The sequence below is a fragment of the Buceros rhinoceros genome, unplaced genomic scaffold (genome assembly GCF_000710305.1).
Source record: "Buceros rhinoceros silvestris isolate BGI_N320 unplaced genomic scaffold, ASM71030v1 scaffold2326, whole genome shotgun sequence".
NCBI classification, from domain to species: domain Eukaryota; kingdom Metazoa; phylum Chordata; class Aves; order Bucerotiformes; family Bucerotidae; genus Buceros; species Buceros rhinoceros.
The window spans coordinates 19,333-33,667 of NW_010416714.1; the positions used below are offsets into that span (position 1 = coordinate 19,333).

The window sequence follows — 14,335 nt, forward strand, 5'->3', positions numbered from 1 at the left end:
TTGATGACATATTGTACATATCAAGAAAAAGAGAATTTATTTCTGAGTTGGGAATAGTTTTTTTAATCAGAGTCAGTAATGTAAATAGACCTCTCTTTGGAAGTTCATTCAAAACTGAGTACTGGTGTGTGTTTAAGTGTACTGTATGCTAAAGCAGAAGTATCCCCCAGTGTTTAACCGAAAGCATGTTTTATGTGTGGTTTGGTTTTGTTTTCTTAATGTTTAACAGTAACTGAAGCTGGCTTCGGTGCTGACATTGGGATGGAGAAATTCTTCAACATCAAATGCAGAGTTTCTGGCTTGGTTCCCAGCGTGGTTGTACTTGTGGCTACAGTGAGGGCTTTGAAGATGCATGGAGGTGGGCCAAATGTAAGTTTTTGCACCTTTCTTGGAAAATAAAATTGTTGCTAGTATTTGAAATAAGTAAAATATCTCAGTTTAAGAAATACCGAGGGTGGCCTAAGGGGCAGTATTTAGATATGCCTCCTGAGTTACCTCCTTATATAGGTGTTGCCTCCAAAGGGAAAGGCACGAATGAAAGAAGAGGAATGAAAGAGCTCTGAAGAAGTATTAAATCTTGCTGAGGGAGGGAAGTTTGTTTGCATGGGGAAAAAAAGCTATAATGCATATATATATTCTTTTCCCTGCATGCATACATATTTCTTTTCCGTGCTGAACTAGCATTTGTAAGTGCACTGAAGTAGTCACATCCTGGGAAAGTTGGCAGCTGAGAACGAGAATAAGAGTGCAGGTTGCAATATGTGAGTTGAAAGTAGGGACCATTGTTAGTGAAGGTTTTGAGATTTCTTTCATTGCAATAATGGGAACCCCTTCTGTCCTTATCTGCTCAGGTGAGTTCCCTCAGGCATACTGACATAAATGATAACATTTCGCAAGTGTTTTCCTAGTGTTCCAAAAGTCACCAGTGTATCACTTTTTGCTATTTAAGCTATCAGACTCTGCTAGCCAATCAGACAGACACCTAACTCCTAGAAACACTTAATCTTCCCAGCAGCATGCAAGAGAGTGATGCTGCCAGGGAAACAGTCTCACTGGGTAAAAATACCAGAGCTGTTTCCACAGCCACAAAATTTTGGAATGCATAGTCTAACTTACAGCTAATCATCTCGTAGAGCTAAAGCTGAGCTGTCCTTTTCCAGTCTTTCAGGTTGACATATAACTTTCTATCATTTTAGTCCACTACTAATGCAAATTTTCTATATTTTTAGTTATATTCCTGCATACATATTAAGGCAGGTATATTGTCACATGTATTATTCAATCTAGTGAAAATAGGACTTACATATGTCTTAATAACTGTCTCTATTTCTGTCTGATTTGTGTCTTTAGAAATATAAAGCTTTCATTTGTTTGCATTATGCATCACAGAGACAGTTACAAGTACCAGATACTTTTACTGGGAGGTTAACCATAAAATGGACCAAGACCAATGCTTGAGACAAAAGTGACTAAGTCCACTGCCTGGGATCCATGTATGTGGTCCTTGGAGGCTCATTATAGTACCCTGGTGATACTCTTTGTCTGTTCATCTCTCTGCTTTCCAGCAAAGTAAATTACTTCTGTGCAGTTCCTTGGCACAGGCAATAATTACAGGACACGCAAAGATGATGTTCCTCTTCTAGTCATCTGTGTTACTGTCATTACTCCATCCAGCTGTCGGAGCTTCTGTCCATTGCCTTTGCACTGCTGGTGTGTTATTAAGCATGTTGAATGGAATCAAATTACCCCCTCTCTAATAAATCTTTTACGGCTAGTTGTTGAGTCACTACCTGCATCTTGCTATCCAGACACAGGAGGAAGTGTTGTTGATCTCCGTGTAAGAGTATCACTTGGAATAAAACTGAAGCTGCAGACAAACTATGATGTTGTGCACAGTGTGTGTGCTGACAGGCAGTGTAGGAAGTAAGCAAAAGCGCACTTCTGACCATTTAGGCTTATGACAAGTGTTATTCCGAGATAACCTTGATTGTCTATTATTCCAGGTAAGTGCTGGTGCCCCCTTGAAGAAAGAATACACAGAAGAGGTAAGAAGAACTATTATGAAATGCAGAGAAGGTTTTGGGGTACAAAATAATAAGAGTTATGGAGAATCAGAGCTTCTCATTCCTCTGGCTTGATGGTAGCGTGCTCTAACGCTGACAATCAGTGAACACCTTTAACAGACATTGCCATCAAGTAAAGCCATCTCATCTACCCCCTTCCACTTGTTAACCACTCTTGTGTGTGCTATGTATGGGACTACACAGTAGATTGTACTCAGGAACTGAGCTAGCTGAAAAATAACTTTTTTCAGTAGTTTTTCCAGTAATACTAAGTTTTGAGACTGATCAGCTCTTCATACCAGTCCATCATACAGGCATTTATGGAAGCACAAAAGTAGGGTGGTGCAGGGGGCAAAGACACTCCCTGAAATTAATGTAGCTTAACTTGTTTGTTAAACAACAGATTTAATCTGTTTGTGCTTCACCTCTGGTGTTGGATGTCAGTCTTCAAACAAGAGTGGATTCTATAGGTTTGTTTTCTTTGTCTCTTCACTGTAGACAAATTCTGGACTTTTTGTTTTTATCAGGGTAAGGATGTATGTGTTGTTACAGTTAAGACAAGGCCTACAAAGTGTGAGGTAAAAGAATAAATCAGAAAATCCAGTAATGTGCTTTTATCTGGGTTATATATGTATATATAGATTAGGCTATGCATCTCACAGATCTGTATGTCAAATCCCACCCCACTACTGTAGTTTGTTTATAAACTTTGCAATCAAGAGACTTTCACAATAGTGTCAGGCAACCAGTCATTAGCTACACTCTCTTGTGTCCCAGAAGAGAGCAGTGCACTCAGGTAAAAATTTTGGATGCTGCTTAGTTACTTAAATATGTTTGTCATGTATGTTTGTTACTTACCTGTCATGATCAGCACTGTTTATGTTCAGTTTAATTTATGGAAAGTTCTTTGGCTGGAGATGTTTCTTTGATGTTTCTTACCATTTCCATTAATGTTTATTTAATTGCACAGAACCTCCAGCTGGTAGCTGATGGCTGCTGCAATCTGCAGAAACAGATTCAAATTGCTCAACTCTTTGGAGTTCCTGTGGTGGTTGCTCTAAATGTCTTCAAGTAAGTCGGTTCTTTCATTGCTCGTGTGAGTAAATCCACAGTTCAAATTTCACACTTCTCATGGTTTTTAAATTAATCAGTTTCAACATGAAGAAAAGATATCAAAGAATTTCCTTTTTTTCAATATGTATATAAAGACCTTTAAATTGTTAGCTTGTTCTTCGGGTTTTAAAAACACTAAAAAGTATATACTATTATGGAACTATTAATCTTCCATGTTAATTAGATGTAACAATTTCAAAAAGTGTTCTTGGAACGTGTAAATACACATACTGTAAATAAATGCATTATGTATACAGCACTTTCTATATAGAGTTTCTTTACAACTGCTGATGGTAGAACAAGGCTAAGTGTCTAAGGTTATAAAAAAGAGCTAATTAAATGAAATAATGAGATGGAACTGTTTGGTTGGCAGAACTGACTCTCCTGCTGAGGTTGATCTGGTGTGTAAGATTGCAAAGCAGTCTGGAGCATTTGATGCTGTTCCCTGCAATCACTGGTCGGCTGGTGGGAGAGGAGCAGTAAAATTAGCTCAAGCTGTGGAAAAGGCAGCCAATCAGAAAAACAGTTTCAAGTATCTCTACAGCTTGGAGGTAAGATTTTTCTTTTTTTTTTTTTTTTTAAATGAATGCATGCTGCATCAGTGTTGGATTTAAAACAAGAACAGCATTGTAACAAAACTTTTTAACATACTTGGAAAGGGAATGACAAAAGCTGGAGACAACAATCTGTGGCTTGTCTAATCAGAAGAGCAGGATACATGCTGGTAATGCTTGCCTATGTAGTGTATTGAATGATATTAATAAAAGCATGCCTTTAGGTGGAACATTCACAAATCATTGTGAGAGACTTGTTCACAAAGATCTCAGTATCACGGTATTTTAGTCAGCTAAAATGAAATATATTTACTGACCACAGTCATGAGTATTGCATACAGTGGTGGCTCCCTGGAGCATTTATTCCCTGTATGAGAAGGATGTTAGAGGTAGCATGTGCGTGCTATATATCTGCTCAGCCAGACAGGTGAACGCAAAGAGAAAGCACTGCCTTTACCAGCACCTGCTTACCCACCCACAGCCCTCAGATGAACATGAAAAGCACAGGTGGCCCAGTCCTCCTATCCTGCTGATCAGGATTGGAGTCTGCTCATACAATATGGCACGTGATGTCTGGGTCGCCGCTGCTGCTGTTGGCCTTCTCAGTCTCTTCAGGAGCAGACTCCAGTGCTCTTGCTCTGCTCCAGTTGCTGGCACCAGTGTTCATGAAGCCTGGAGGTTTGTGGCTCACTCCAGCTGCTGGCACTCAGACCTCCTCTTTCTCTCTAGTATTCATACGTACATATCTAGACACACAGAGGGAACGTAGTCAACAATCAGCTTTCCTGAGACCAGAGGACAGACTGTCGTGCTCAAGCATAGAGCTCAGTCAGACAAGCTGCTGACCAGACACCTTTACACTCAACCAGCCCCTTCTTCCCCTTTTCCCTCTATTTTTCCCCACACTTGTTCCTCTTCAATCCACCTTGATTACTCCCTTTCCCCATCTTTGGTCCTTCCACTAAACATGCTCTAATATTCTTTACAACGTTCCCACAGTCCCCTTCAAAAATTCCATCATAACTTTTACACAGTCCCAAAATTGTCATCTTCTTACATACAGTAATGAGTCCTGTGCTGCTGTAGGCAATCACCCTCTTTTGTTTGCCGAGTTTTCTGATGAAAGAGTTTCCCCATTGACTCACCTTGGTGCATTTCACACCAAGGACAACGGTTTCATCCTTCCCCTTGGATTGCCTTAGGAAACAGGCAATTCAGTGTTCTCTAATTCTCACTAATTAGGTTTTTCCACTGATTATATTATGAGAGTTCCTCCACCTATCATGGTTCCTCTGATCCTTGCTTGAACTTTGTGTCTAATTTGCTTAGCCATTAGTCAGATAACCTAGCAAAAGATGGTGTGGCCCAAGTTTCAGTCCTGTGTCTGCCAGAGATGTTGACTCTTTTTCCATGTCTTGGAGACTTTGTTATTGCAGTCGTCTGCAAAGTAACATCGCAACATCGTGAGCTGTCAAGAGGAGCAGCTTGCAAAGAAGCACTGCTTGGGCAGAACATTTGGAGGGATGGTAATTGCCAAGAAGGTTATACAAACGGTTTCTTAGGACTTTCCTGATTAACCGGATGGGGTAGGTTAAAATTTGGGCAGTTACATGGATTTCTCTGGCACCAAGGAAGCCCTTGTCAAATTTCAGATCCTGTGCCCCAGTTTACAGTGATACTACTTGTTACTTTAGGAGATGTTTGAATACCATTTTTTAACAGCAAAACCTCAGCTTCGTTCTTTTAAATGGCTTAAAGTTCCTGTTCTGATACTCTTCAAAAAAAAGTTCAGCTTGAGATATATATGCTCTACCGCTGTCTTTCGCTCTCCTCCCTGATATGTATCCCCTCTCTGCTGCACCTATTTTATTTCTTCTTCCCACCACTCCCACTGTTTTCCCAAACGTCAGTAATCCAACCAGCTCCTGTTAGTATTAACCAGTGCCTTCACAGAATAGATGGAAATAGTTTGGGAATATAAGTGCTGCAGCATCTATTCAATACATTTTACCCATGGAACATTTTTACAGCCAAAAAATGGACGACGTATCTGCCTTTCTGAGTTTGTCTCTAATGAGATGCTCTGGAAATGGAAATTCCTGTAATAGTTATCCCCACAGGACACTTGTGTTACAGAGATAGCATGTTAGCATTTGATGAGTCACATATTTAACCTCTGATGTTCTATATCCTATGAGGCTTACAGTGTTGTGGTATGAATGAGTAGAAAGGATTGGTGGGAGTGGCCTCTGCCACTATAAAGGAAGAAAATGAGATTGATTTCTACCTTAATTTCTTTCCCAGGCACATCTTTTTGTGCCGTGGTGCATAAGCAGCATGATCTTAAGTGCAAAGGGAATGAATCACATCTTTACATCAACTTGATATCCCATAACTTAATACAGGTATTACAAGCCTCAAAATATGTTGAAGAGATTTCATAAACACATATAAAGATTTTAAAATACAGTAAAAAAGTAAATTCAGGCTTAATTTCATTCTTACTGTCCAAAGGATGGGGATTGAAGCAGTTAGAAGTAGGAGAGTGAAACAGAAATGCTGTCACTTGAACAGTGTTGGTAGGTCATTTGGTCCCTGGGTTCACAGAGACACGAAGAAAAACCACCTCTTCCAAATGAGCCTGGCCAGATATTAATTAAGGCTGTAATAGGATTTTTTGATGTAGCAGTTTTGAGGCTAATTTTTACTGTTCAATGGGGTAACTGTGACAGAAGATTAAAAAAGAGGTAGTAAGATGGCATTCGGACGGATGATTTCTCCCTGTCATGGTGCCTAAAGGAGATGTAAGTGAAAGGATATAGTTCCATCCCTCATCTTTCCAGTGACTGGCAGATTTGTCCAGTTATGTGAATTAAGTTCTGATTGCCTCAGGTTTGACAGCATTTGCTGTGGTTGTTTTTCTTTCTTTTCTTTCCCCTTTGGAAGGTTGAAGGTGGAAATATTCTGCATAAACCCACTACCACTTCATTCGTATCTCTGTCTGTCTTTATGAGATTACTTTACTCTTCCCTTTACTCCATGTCTCTATTTAGGTTTTTTTTATGTCTGTGCATCTTATTTAAGTCAGTCTGGAAAACTTCATCGTAATTTGCTTCCAAAACTGTCTATAATTAGAACAACATTCAACAGCACCGACCACTGGAGTCATAATAGGTTCATTCAATGTTTTGATGTTTTGTTAGAAAACATTACCCAGGGGATTTAAAAACAAAAGCCAAAAGTCCTATATGTAAAACTGGTTTAGATCCTTTTTTACTAGTTAGACCAAAGTTTGCAGCAAATTATATTACTAGTATACTGTCAGGCATCTAATTAGAGGATAGTCCCAGTCAACTGGGCTCTCTTGGGGCTCTTTCCAAATGGCATTCATTTCTGCAGTGCTTTATGTAATTTCCAAATGTATATCTGAAAACAAAGACTTCTTTGAAAGGTGTTCAGAGTTGCATATAATGTGAGAATAACAAGACAGTCTTTTCTAGGTCTGTCAAATACCGGTAAAAAGTTGAAGATCAGCTATTTTTTCTCTATCCTGAGTTATGTTTATACATTTATACCATCTTGTCCAGTGATACCCAAGCATGTGCTGAGTGAACACTTTCAGACGGTGGATGCAACATGGTTGTGTTAGTTGAGGCCTCAGGCTCAGTTAAGTGGTCCTGTTGAGTATCATAGCAAGCTAGTCTAATGAGAGTGTGCTAATGGGACTGTATTCCTTGAAGCATCTCATTTGGCCTGTTTGAACTTCCTCGGCTGTAAGACTCAAGCGTATTTTGAGGGCAGTGCAAAGAATAGCTGTATATATGACTTTGGGAGTGCCAGTGTCATTTCATGGATCAAGTACAAGAAGTGATATCTGACAAGTAACGCCAGTGCTGTTGTCACCTTAGAAGTGTAAAAAAAGGACATGAACAGATACGGTGTACTATGAAATGCTTAACAGTATTAGGAATTGCACCGGGCAGGAATGGGAGGGAGTTCGGGAGCACAGGTGAGATTTCATGTGATAGGCTTCTGAGTTTATAACACAGTGTAAAAGATTATTGGCAGTAATCATAATAAATACTAGAGTAGAGTGTGGGTTTAATATGGATTTTTGACCCCACTGCACACTAACTTCTCTTATACTGTTGAATTGGTTTCTTGCTGTTTCTCTTCAGTGTTTGGAGGATGAGTTTGTTTGAAAGGCCTCCTGAACTCTCTATGAATCTGGGGGGCAGGGGGGGAGTGCGGGTTAATATATTTTTCTTGTTATATATGGAAAATATCAAGATATCAACTCTCTTATCGCTGTTGACTTCTCGGTTCACGTTTCTTGAAGTATGGGCCTTTAAGTGCAGCAGGCGGCTATTATTCAAAATAAAGTTGACTAACCCATTAAAAGTAAGTTTAGATAAGTGGGGGGAGGATAGGAGAGGATGGAAACATATACATCCACATCCCATTCTCAAGTTTTTCTGGTCTCAGGGCCTGTCCTTGGCAGGGAGGGAAGCTATCTTGCCACTAATGCATACCTCTTGAATAACCTGGTCTCCCCTCTTCTCCTGTGTGAACTCTCTCTTGACTTACAGCAGCTCTTCTAACCTGGGAAGGGAAACATAAGTCTGAACGCAGGCAGTCATCAGGTTTTTCGGAGGTGCATTGCCCCTTCCTGCAGGGCAGCTGGAGCTGCGCCAGGAGACAGAAGAGAGGAGGACAGGCATGTGGCACAAGGCAGGATCGGCATATCTGGCCAGTCAGCGAGTTAGCATTGTGTTCCTGAAAGACTGACACGGTAACCTGACAGATATGATTGAAGAGCCTCAAATTGCCTAATTCATGCTGCATTGGAAAACTAGGTTGAAGAGTGTAAAGGTCACAAAAGGGAGGGAAGAGAAGGAGTTGTTCCAGCCTTCCAAGTTTGTTGGATGACATATATTTTTGCTGGTGCTCTGCCTTTAGGTAATATCATGACAGATGAAAGTATTTCCAGGTTGTACTGTAGAAGTTGACTGCACAAATATTTTGGCTGAGTGCAGTGAATTGCCTGGCCAGCCTGCAGAACAAAAGAGCTTCCTCAGCTTGGGGCCGTCCGCTAGGGATGAGGTTGAGTAGCAGCACTTCTCAGGGAAGCATTCAAGCAGTCAGCAGCCTCGGCAATGATAACGTGAGCAAATCCAGAGCATATGAGCCCGCAGTTTAGACTGCCCCTGCTTCTTTTGTGCTGTGGCAATATGGTATAGGCTGCCATTTGTCTCATTTCTTCCAGTCCTAGCTTCAGCTGTCAGAGACAACAGACCACTCAGAGGGGTCTAAGGGTAGCATCAAAACAAAGAAAACTCTGCCGGCAGTGGTTCTCTGTGCATTAGCTTTTCCATCTGCTGGCCACAGCCTCCTATAACAAGAATGAGCTGTGAGTAATGAAGGAGGGAAGAGACTGGTCAGTGAAGGAGAAGGCTCCTCTGGTATATGTGTAGCAGGAGAAGGGGAGTGGCTCGAAGAGGAAAGCGAAGTCGGGAAGGGCCCATGGGGCCTGCATTTGAGGACACTGACCTCCAGGGGAATGACCTAAGACAGAGTGTTTCTCTTCATTTGTAGACTGGACATCTTTTCAATCCCAGTGTTCTTGAAGGGAGGGGGTGTCTCAGGGTTATTTTCTGTTTCCTCCACTAATACCATGAAGCCACTAAGCTGTGAAAGCTATCCATCATGTGTCTGCTGTCACATCAGCCTAACATCCCTCTGTTCTTTTGCCTAGGAGGCAAAAAAATTCAGTGGTGTTCTGTAGAGTTCAGGGATGTATGGACCCATTGGAAGGTCCTTAAGTACTACTGGAGTGGGAATAAATAAAATTATATATGCTCCTTTCTGAAACTTTTCCTAATAAACAATGGAAATGATTTTTCATCTTGAAATGCAGGCTGTGCTGTCCTCCAGGGTATGCTAGTTTTTAAACTATTTCCCCCCACCCTACTGCTAGTAAGCCATCTAGCAGTGAAGCCACATTAAAGAGCAATTCCCATTCCCATCAAAGAGATTTTGGTGGAGTCTGGACACTTCTTTCATGGAATTGGGTGTCTAGGGTTGGAAGCTATCTTTGTTCCACTCCATCTCTTCTTTTTTTGTCGATGTAGGCTCTTGACGGCACTGCACTTTCATGTTTGTTTTCATTATTTTCCCATTGTTCACATGAAGCAATTTTCTTAGGCACAGCTGGAGTTTCAAAGTTGGGGAAATGGAAAATAAATCTCTAAGGCCACAGATTTAAGTGTTGATTCACAAACTATTTAACTTGACTGAATATGCTTTTCTGCAAATTAAAAAACAAACTCTTGTCTTGTGCCAACAAAGGAAGAGGAGTGCTAAAGACTTGGGAATCCTTTTGTGAGCCACAGATCTTCTGGAACTCGAATATACAGATACTTTAATAAATGTGGTTTTATTTTATCCAGGGGGAAAGCTAGAAGTCATTTGAATGTGCAGAGTCAGCTATTGTTTTAGCACTGCACTCTGTCACCCCACACAGCACCTTCAGCCATGCTCTCATCATATGTTTTGATTTGGCAGCCTTCCCAAGAAGAGGGATGAGTGATGTCTGCATACTGTTTCACTTAGCTTTATTATTGCTTTCAGTGAATGAATAAGTTAATTTTTTTTTTAAAAAATGCCTTAAATTTTAAAATATTTTAAGAATTTTTATAAAAACACAAGACAGCCTAGCAGCAACAAACCCAGGGGCTGTGACCTCACAAAGAAACTGGTGATCTTATAATTAAAAATAAGCAATGAAACTAAAGTGGCTGGTTTAAAAAATCCCAATATTAAAAAGACAGCCTAGCAGCAACAAACCCAGGGGCTGTGACCTCACAAAGAAACTGGTGATCTTATAATTAAAAATAAGCAATGAAACTAAAGTGGCTGTTTAAAGAACTCCAAGTATTAAATGTGTAAGTTACAAGTGAATAGTACTTTTGTATATTCTCTGGTTAAACGCATGTTTTTCAGCAAAATATTAAGTTTTCTCAGAGAATTAAGTAGTTTTAAATGTTTGTGTCGCATCTCTGTGAAGAGATCCTTTCAGACAGTGTCGCACTGATGGACATTCTCTTACAGTATTCAGTTTAAGCTAGATAATAGCAGAGCTTCTCATAATAGTATGGTTTAGCTGCAACCTAGTGGAATGAAGCATGACTACGGACTTACTGCTGTTGACTCTGGCTTTTCAGAAACCTTTTCTGTTGGACTCTGTTTTGGTGAGGAGGTCAGGGGGAATGTTTAAAAGTGGAAGAAAGGAACGGGGGTTGTTTTCAGCAGTCTCAGGGATTGGCTATGGAGAGTTAAAGAGATTAAATCCTTTCTCCAGTAGCCAAAAGCTTAAAGTCCAGATTAGGATGCCAAAGATGGGAATCCCGAGCACAATCCCAAGCCAGGTCCCTGGTAATCTGCATGTTTTATTTCACGTGATACTGACTTTTGGCAAAAGACTGATTTCAGGAGTCCCAGCCCAAGCCACGTGTCCTTGCCCCAACTCACTGTTTCTGCTGGTTCACTTCAGTGATCAGATTTGAACATTTGAGCAATTCCTTCTGTAGACAGAGCATTTAAGCCATCTCTGTCTCTCTGCTTTGCATTGGCTTTGCCTTCATGGTAAACTGAGATGTGTGAACTCAACTGGGTTAAATAGATTTTTTTTTTTTTCTCCTGGGTTATGTTTTAGCCTGGATCACTTTCTCTGGTATGTGCAGGTGCACAAACAGAAGTGCTGCCCTCTCAGTTGCACTGGCATATGGCTGAGTGTGAGCAGCAGAGGAAGGGAGGATTAAGGAGGGTCTGTCAAAGCTGGTCTGCTGTCCATGGAAATCCTCATCAAGCTCTACCTGGAAAAATGGTAATCTGCAGTCTGCTGTTATAGCCGAAAGCAGAGATGAAGAGTGAAGGAAATGTGAGGAAGAGCTAGCAGAAGCAAAACACTGTTCAATCACGTTTTAGTAAAAACCTTGTTGATAGTATTGGAAGAAAGAAGATTGTGTAATGAACAGAAACAATTTGTACTAATGTCATGCCTTGCAAGGGGGATGTCCTGGAAGTAGCAGTATGACTGGGTGACAACACTGGTGTGATTTTATCTCAGCTAAGCAATTCAGTCTTGGAAATGAAGGTTTTCCTCTTTATCAGTGCTGATTTCTTCGTTTAATCATTCTCTATTGAGTAATGAAATGTACAACTATACAGATACTGTTTTTGTGAAAGCAGTTTGTGCAGTTTTGCTGTAGCACTTTTTATGCTTTAGCCAAGGAGATAGTCCTGTTTATGGTGTGGGTGCTTGGCAGCTTTGACAAGCATGTGTGTTTGTGCTTGCCTCAGAAACAGCATATGGCTTTGGTAGCTCTGAATGTGTGAGATTTCAGAAATGCACATTGTTCCTGGCAAGGCTGGGGACATCGGTTCTTCCTAAGGAATACCAAGCTACTTAACCGTCAGCAGATATTCATAACATGTGGCTGTATAGCACTTTCTCATGTTTGGCGTAAATTTATTTAATTTATTCATTTATTTCATACTATCATTTCCTCAATAAGCTAAAGCTGAATTAGGAATTAATTCTCCAAAGCTGTCATAATTCCTTCAGCATTAGTACTAATATGTAGTTGCGTATCTATAAAAGTCAGGTTTTGTCTAAATCCAAGCTGTCTGTTGTGTATCTGTCGCCTGTTCTATGCCTAAATGTACTTGTTGTGTAACATTCACAACTTTATTATAGAATCATAGAACAGTTTGGATTGGAAGGGACCTTTAAAGGTCATCTAGTCCAACCCCCCTTCAGTGAGCAGGGACACCATCAACTAGATCAGGTTGTCCAGAGCTCCATCCAACCCAACCTGGGATGTTTCCAGGGATGGGGCATCTACCACCTCTCTGGGCAACCTGTGCCCGTGTTTCACCATCCTCATTGTACAAAATTTCTTCCTTATATCTAGCCTAAATCTACCCTCTTTTAGTTGGAAACTGTTACCCCTTGTCCTATCACAACAGGCCCTGCCAAAAAGATTGTCCCCATCTTTCTTACAGGCTCCCTTTAAGTACTGAAAGGCTGCGACAAGGTCTCCCCAGAGCCGTCTCTTCTCCAACTCTCTCAGCCTTTCTTCATAGCAGAGCTGTTCCATCGCTCAGATCATTTTTGTGGTCTTCCTCTTGACCCTGTCCAGCAGGTTTATGTCTTTCCTGTGCTGAGGATTCCAGAGCTGGACACAGTACTCCAGAGCAGAGTAGAGAGAAAGAATCACCTCCCTCAACCTGCTGGCCACACTTCTTCTGATGCAGCCCAGGACAGTGCTGACCTTCTGTGCTGTCAGTACACATTCTTGGCCCACGTCCAGCTTTTCATCCGCTAGTACCCCCAAGTCTTTCTCCACAGGGCTGTTCTCCGTCACATCGCCCCCCAGCCCCAATTGATACCAGGGGTTGCCTGACTCAGGTGCGGGACCTTGCTCTTGGCCTGTTGAACCTGACAGAAGGGAAATGAGAAGAAAAGCTTCTATTGCTGATGCTAGATCTTTCATTCTTTTGATGCTCTGCACATTTTATGACTATCATTATCATCACAGCTGTGCAGATGTCCAGATAGCAGAGGTGCTGTGGAGCCAAGTGGCTGTTCATAAGGGTGCATCGACACCATCTGGGTGAGACACTTTGTCCCCTTTTCACTGAGACTGTTTTACTGATGGCCTGCAAATAGTTGCTTTGGCACAGCTGAGGGTGCCACACTGAGGTTTGCAAGTGGAAGTAGACAACTGGTTCAGAAATACCTTAGGCCATTGTAGAAAATTATCAGACAAAAAACATGAGATTAGTGAAATTACTTATTTTTTCCAGGTGTCTGAGGTATGTGGTTTCTGCTGGTAGATATTTAACCAAGGTGTTTAAGGCAAAAATAAATAGCTCACATGATTTTTTCATAAGAGTCTGGTATCAGCTGGAGCAACAATCCAGCTTAAAATCCCTTAATGATTTAGTTACTTGTGCAACGTGGCTCTATTTTTCAGTCCCTTTGAATTCAGCTAAGCACTTTTCCGTATGAATTAGCACTCTGAAGCATTACTACTTATGGTGGATCTCTGTGCCCATCAGTGAGACAATTTCCATAATAAAGTGCTGAATAATCAACAGGTTTGTTGAAAACCTAAAGGTAAACTTGCCCTTAAAGGCCAGATGAGAAGACATAAGAATTGTTCCTGCAATTGTCTTGTAATCATCCAGGCTTGTGGACGGCACATGTGGAAAAAGTCTCTCGAATGACTAGAGCTTCTTTTCTGATAAATAGGTTATTTCCAAGCAAAATGAATTTTTATTTCTCATGTAAAGTACCAGGTGGCTTTGCCTTTTTTTTTTACTCTAAGTTAAATTAGAATTATATTTCCTAGCAATTTTACTCATTATTATAAATATATTATATTGTTATATACTTTTATTATTGCAGATAACTGAAACACAGGAAACTTTTTAGCTTGAAATACTGTTACGCTGTGATTCTAAATAGGTAATCCATTAAATATCCCACTTAATACTAGGAAACAGGTGAATCCTTAGCATGGAGTAGTGTACTCCTTT

At 40.7% G+C, this 14,335-nt stretch overlaps 1 protein-coding gene across 1 annotated transcript in view; it reads left to right on the plus strand.

Moving 5' to 3' along the window:
- Window positions 1–229: 229 nt before the first annotated feature.
- Window positions 230–14,335, plus strand: part of LOC104494979 (monofunctional C1-tetrahydrofolate synthase, mitochondrial-like) — a gene marked incomplete at its 5' end in the record, with an annotated part of 61,703 nt that continues 47,597 nt past the window's right edge. The window contains 4 exons of the mRNA XM_010137888.1: window positions 230–369; window positions 2,004–2,045; window positions 3,034–3,134; window positions 3,550–3,727. Of these exons, the coding sequence (XP_010136190.1) occupies window positions 230–369; window positions 2,004–2,045; window positions 3,034–3,134; window positions 3,550–3,727 (461 nt within the window). The remainder of the gene's footprint in view (window positions 370–2,003; window positions 2,046–3,033; window positions 3,135–3,549; window positions 3,728–14,335) is intronic.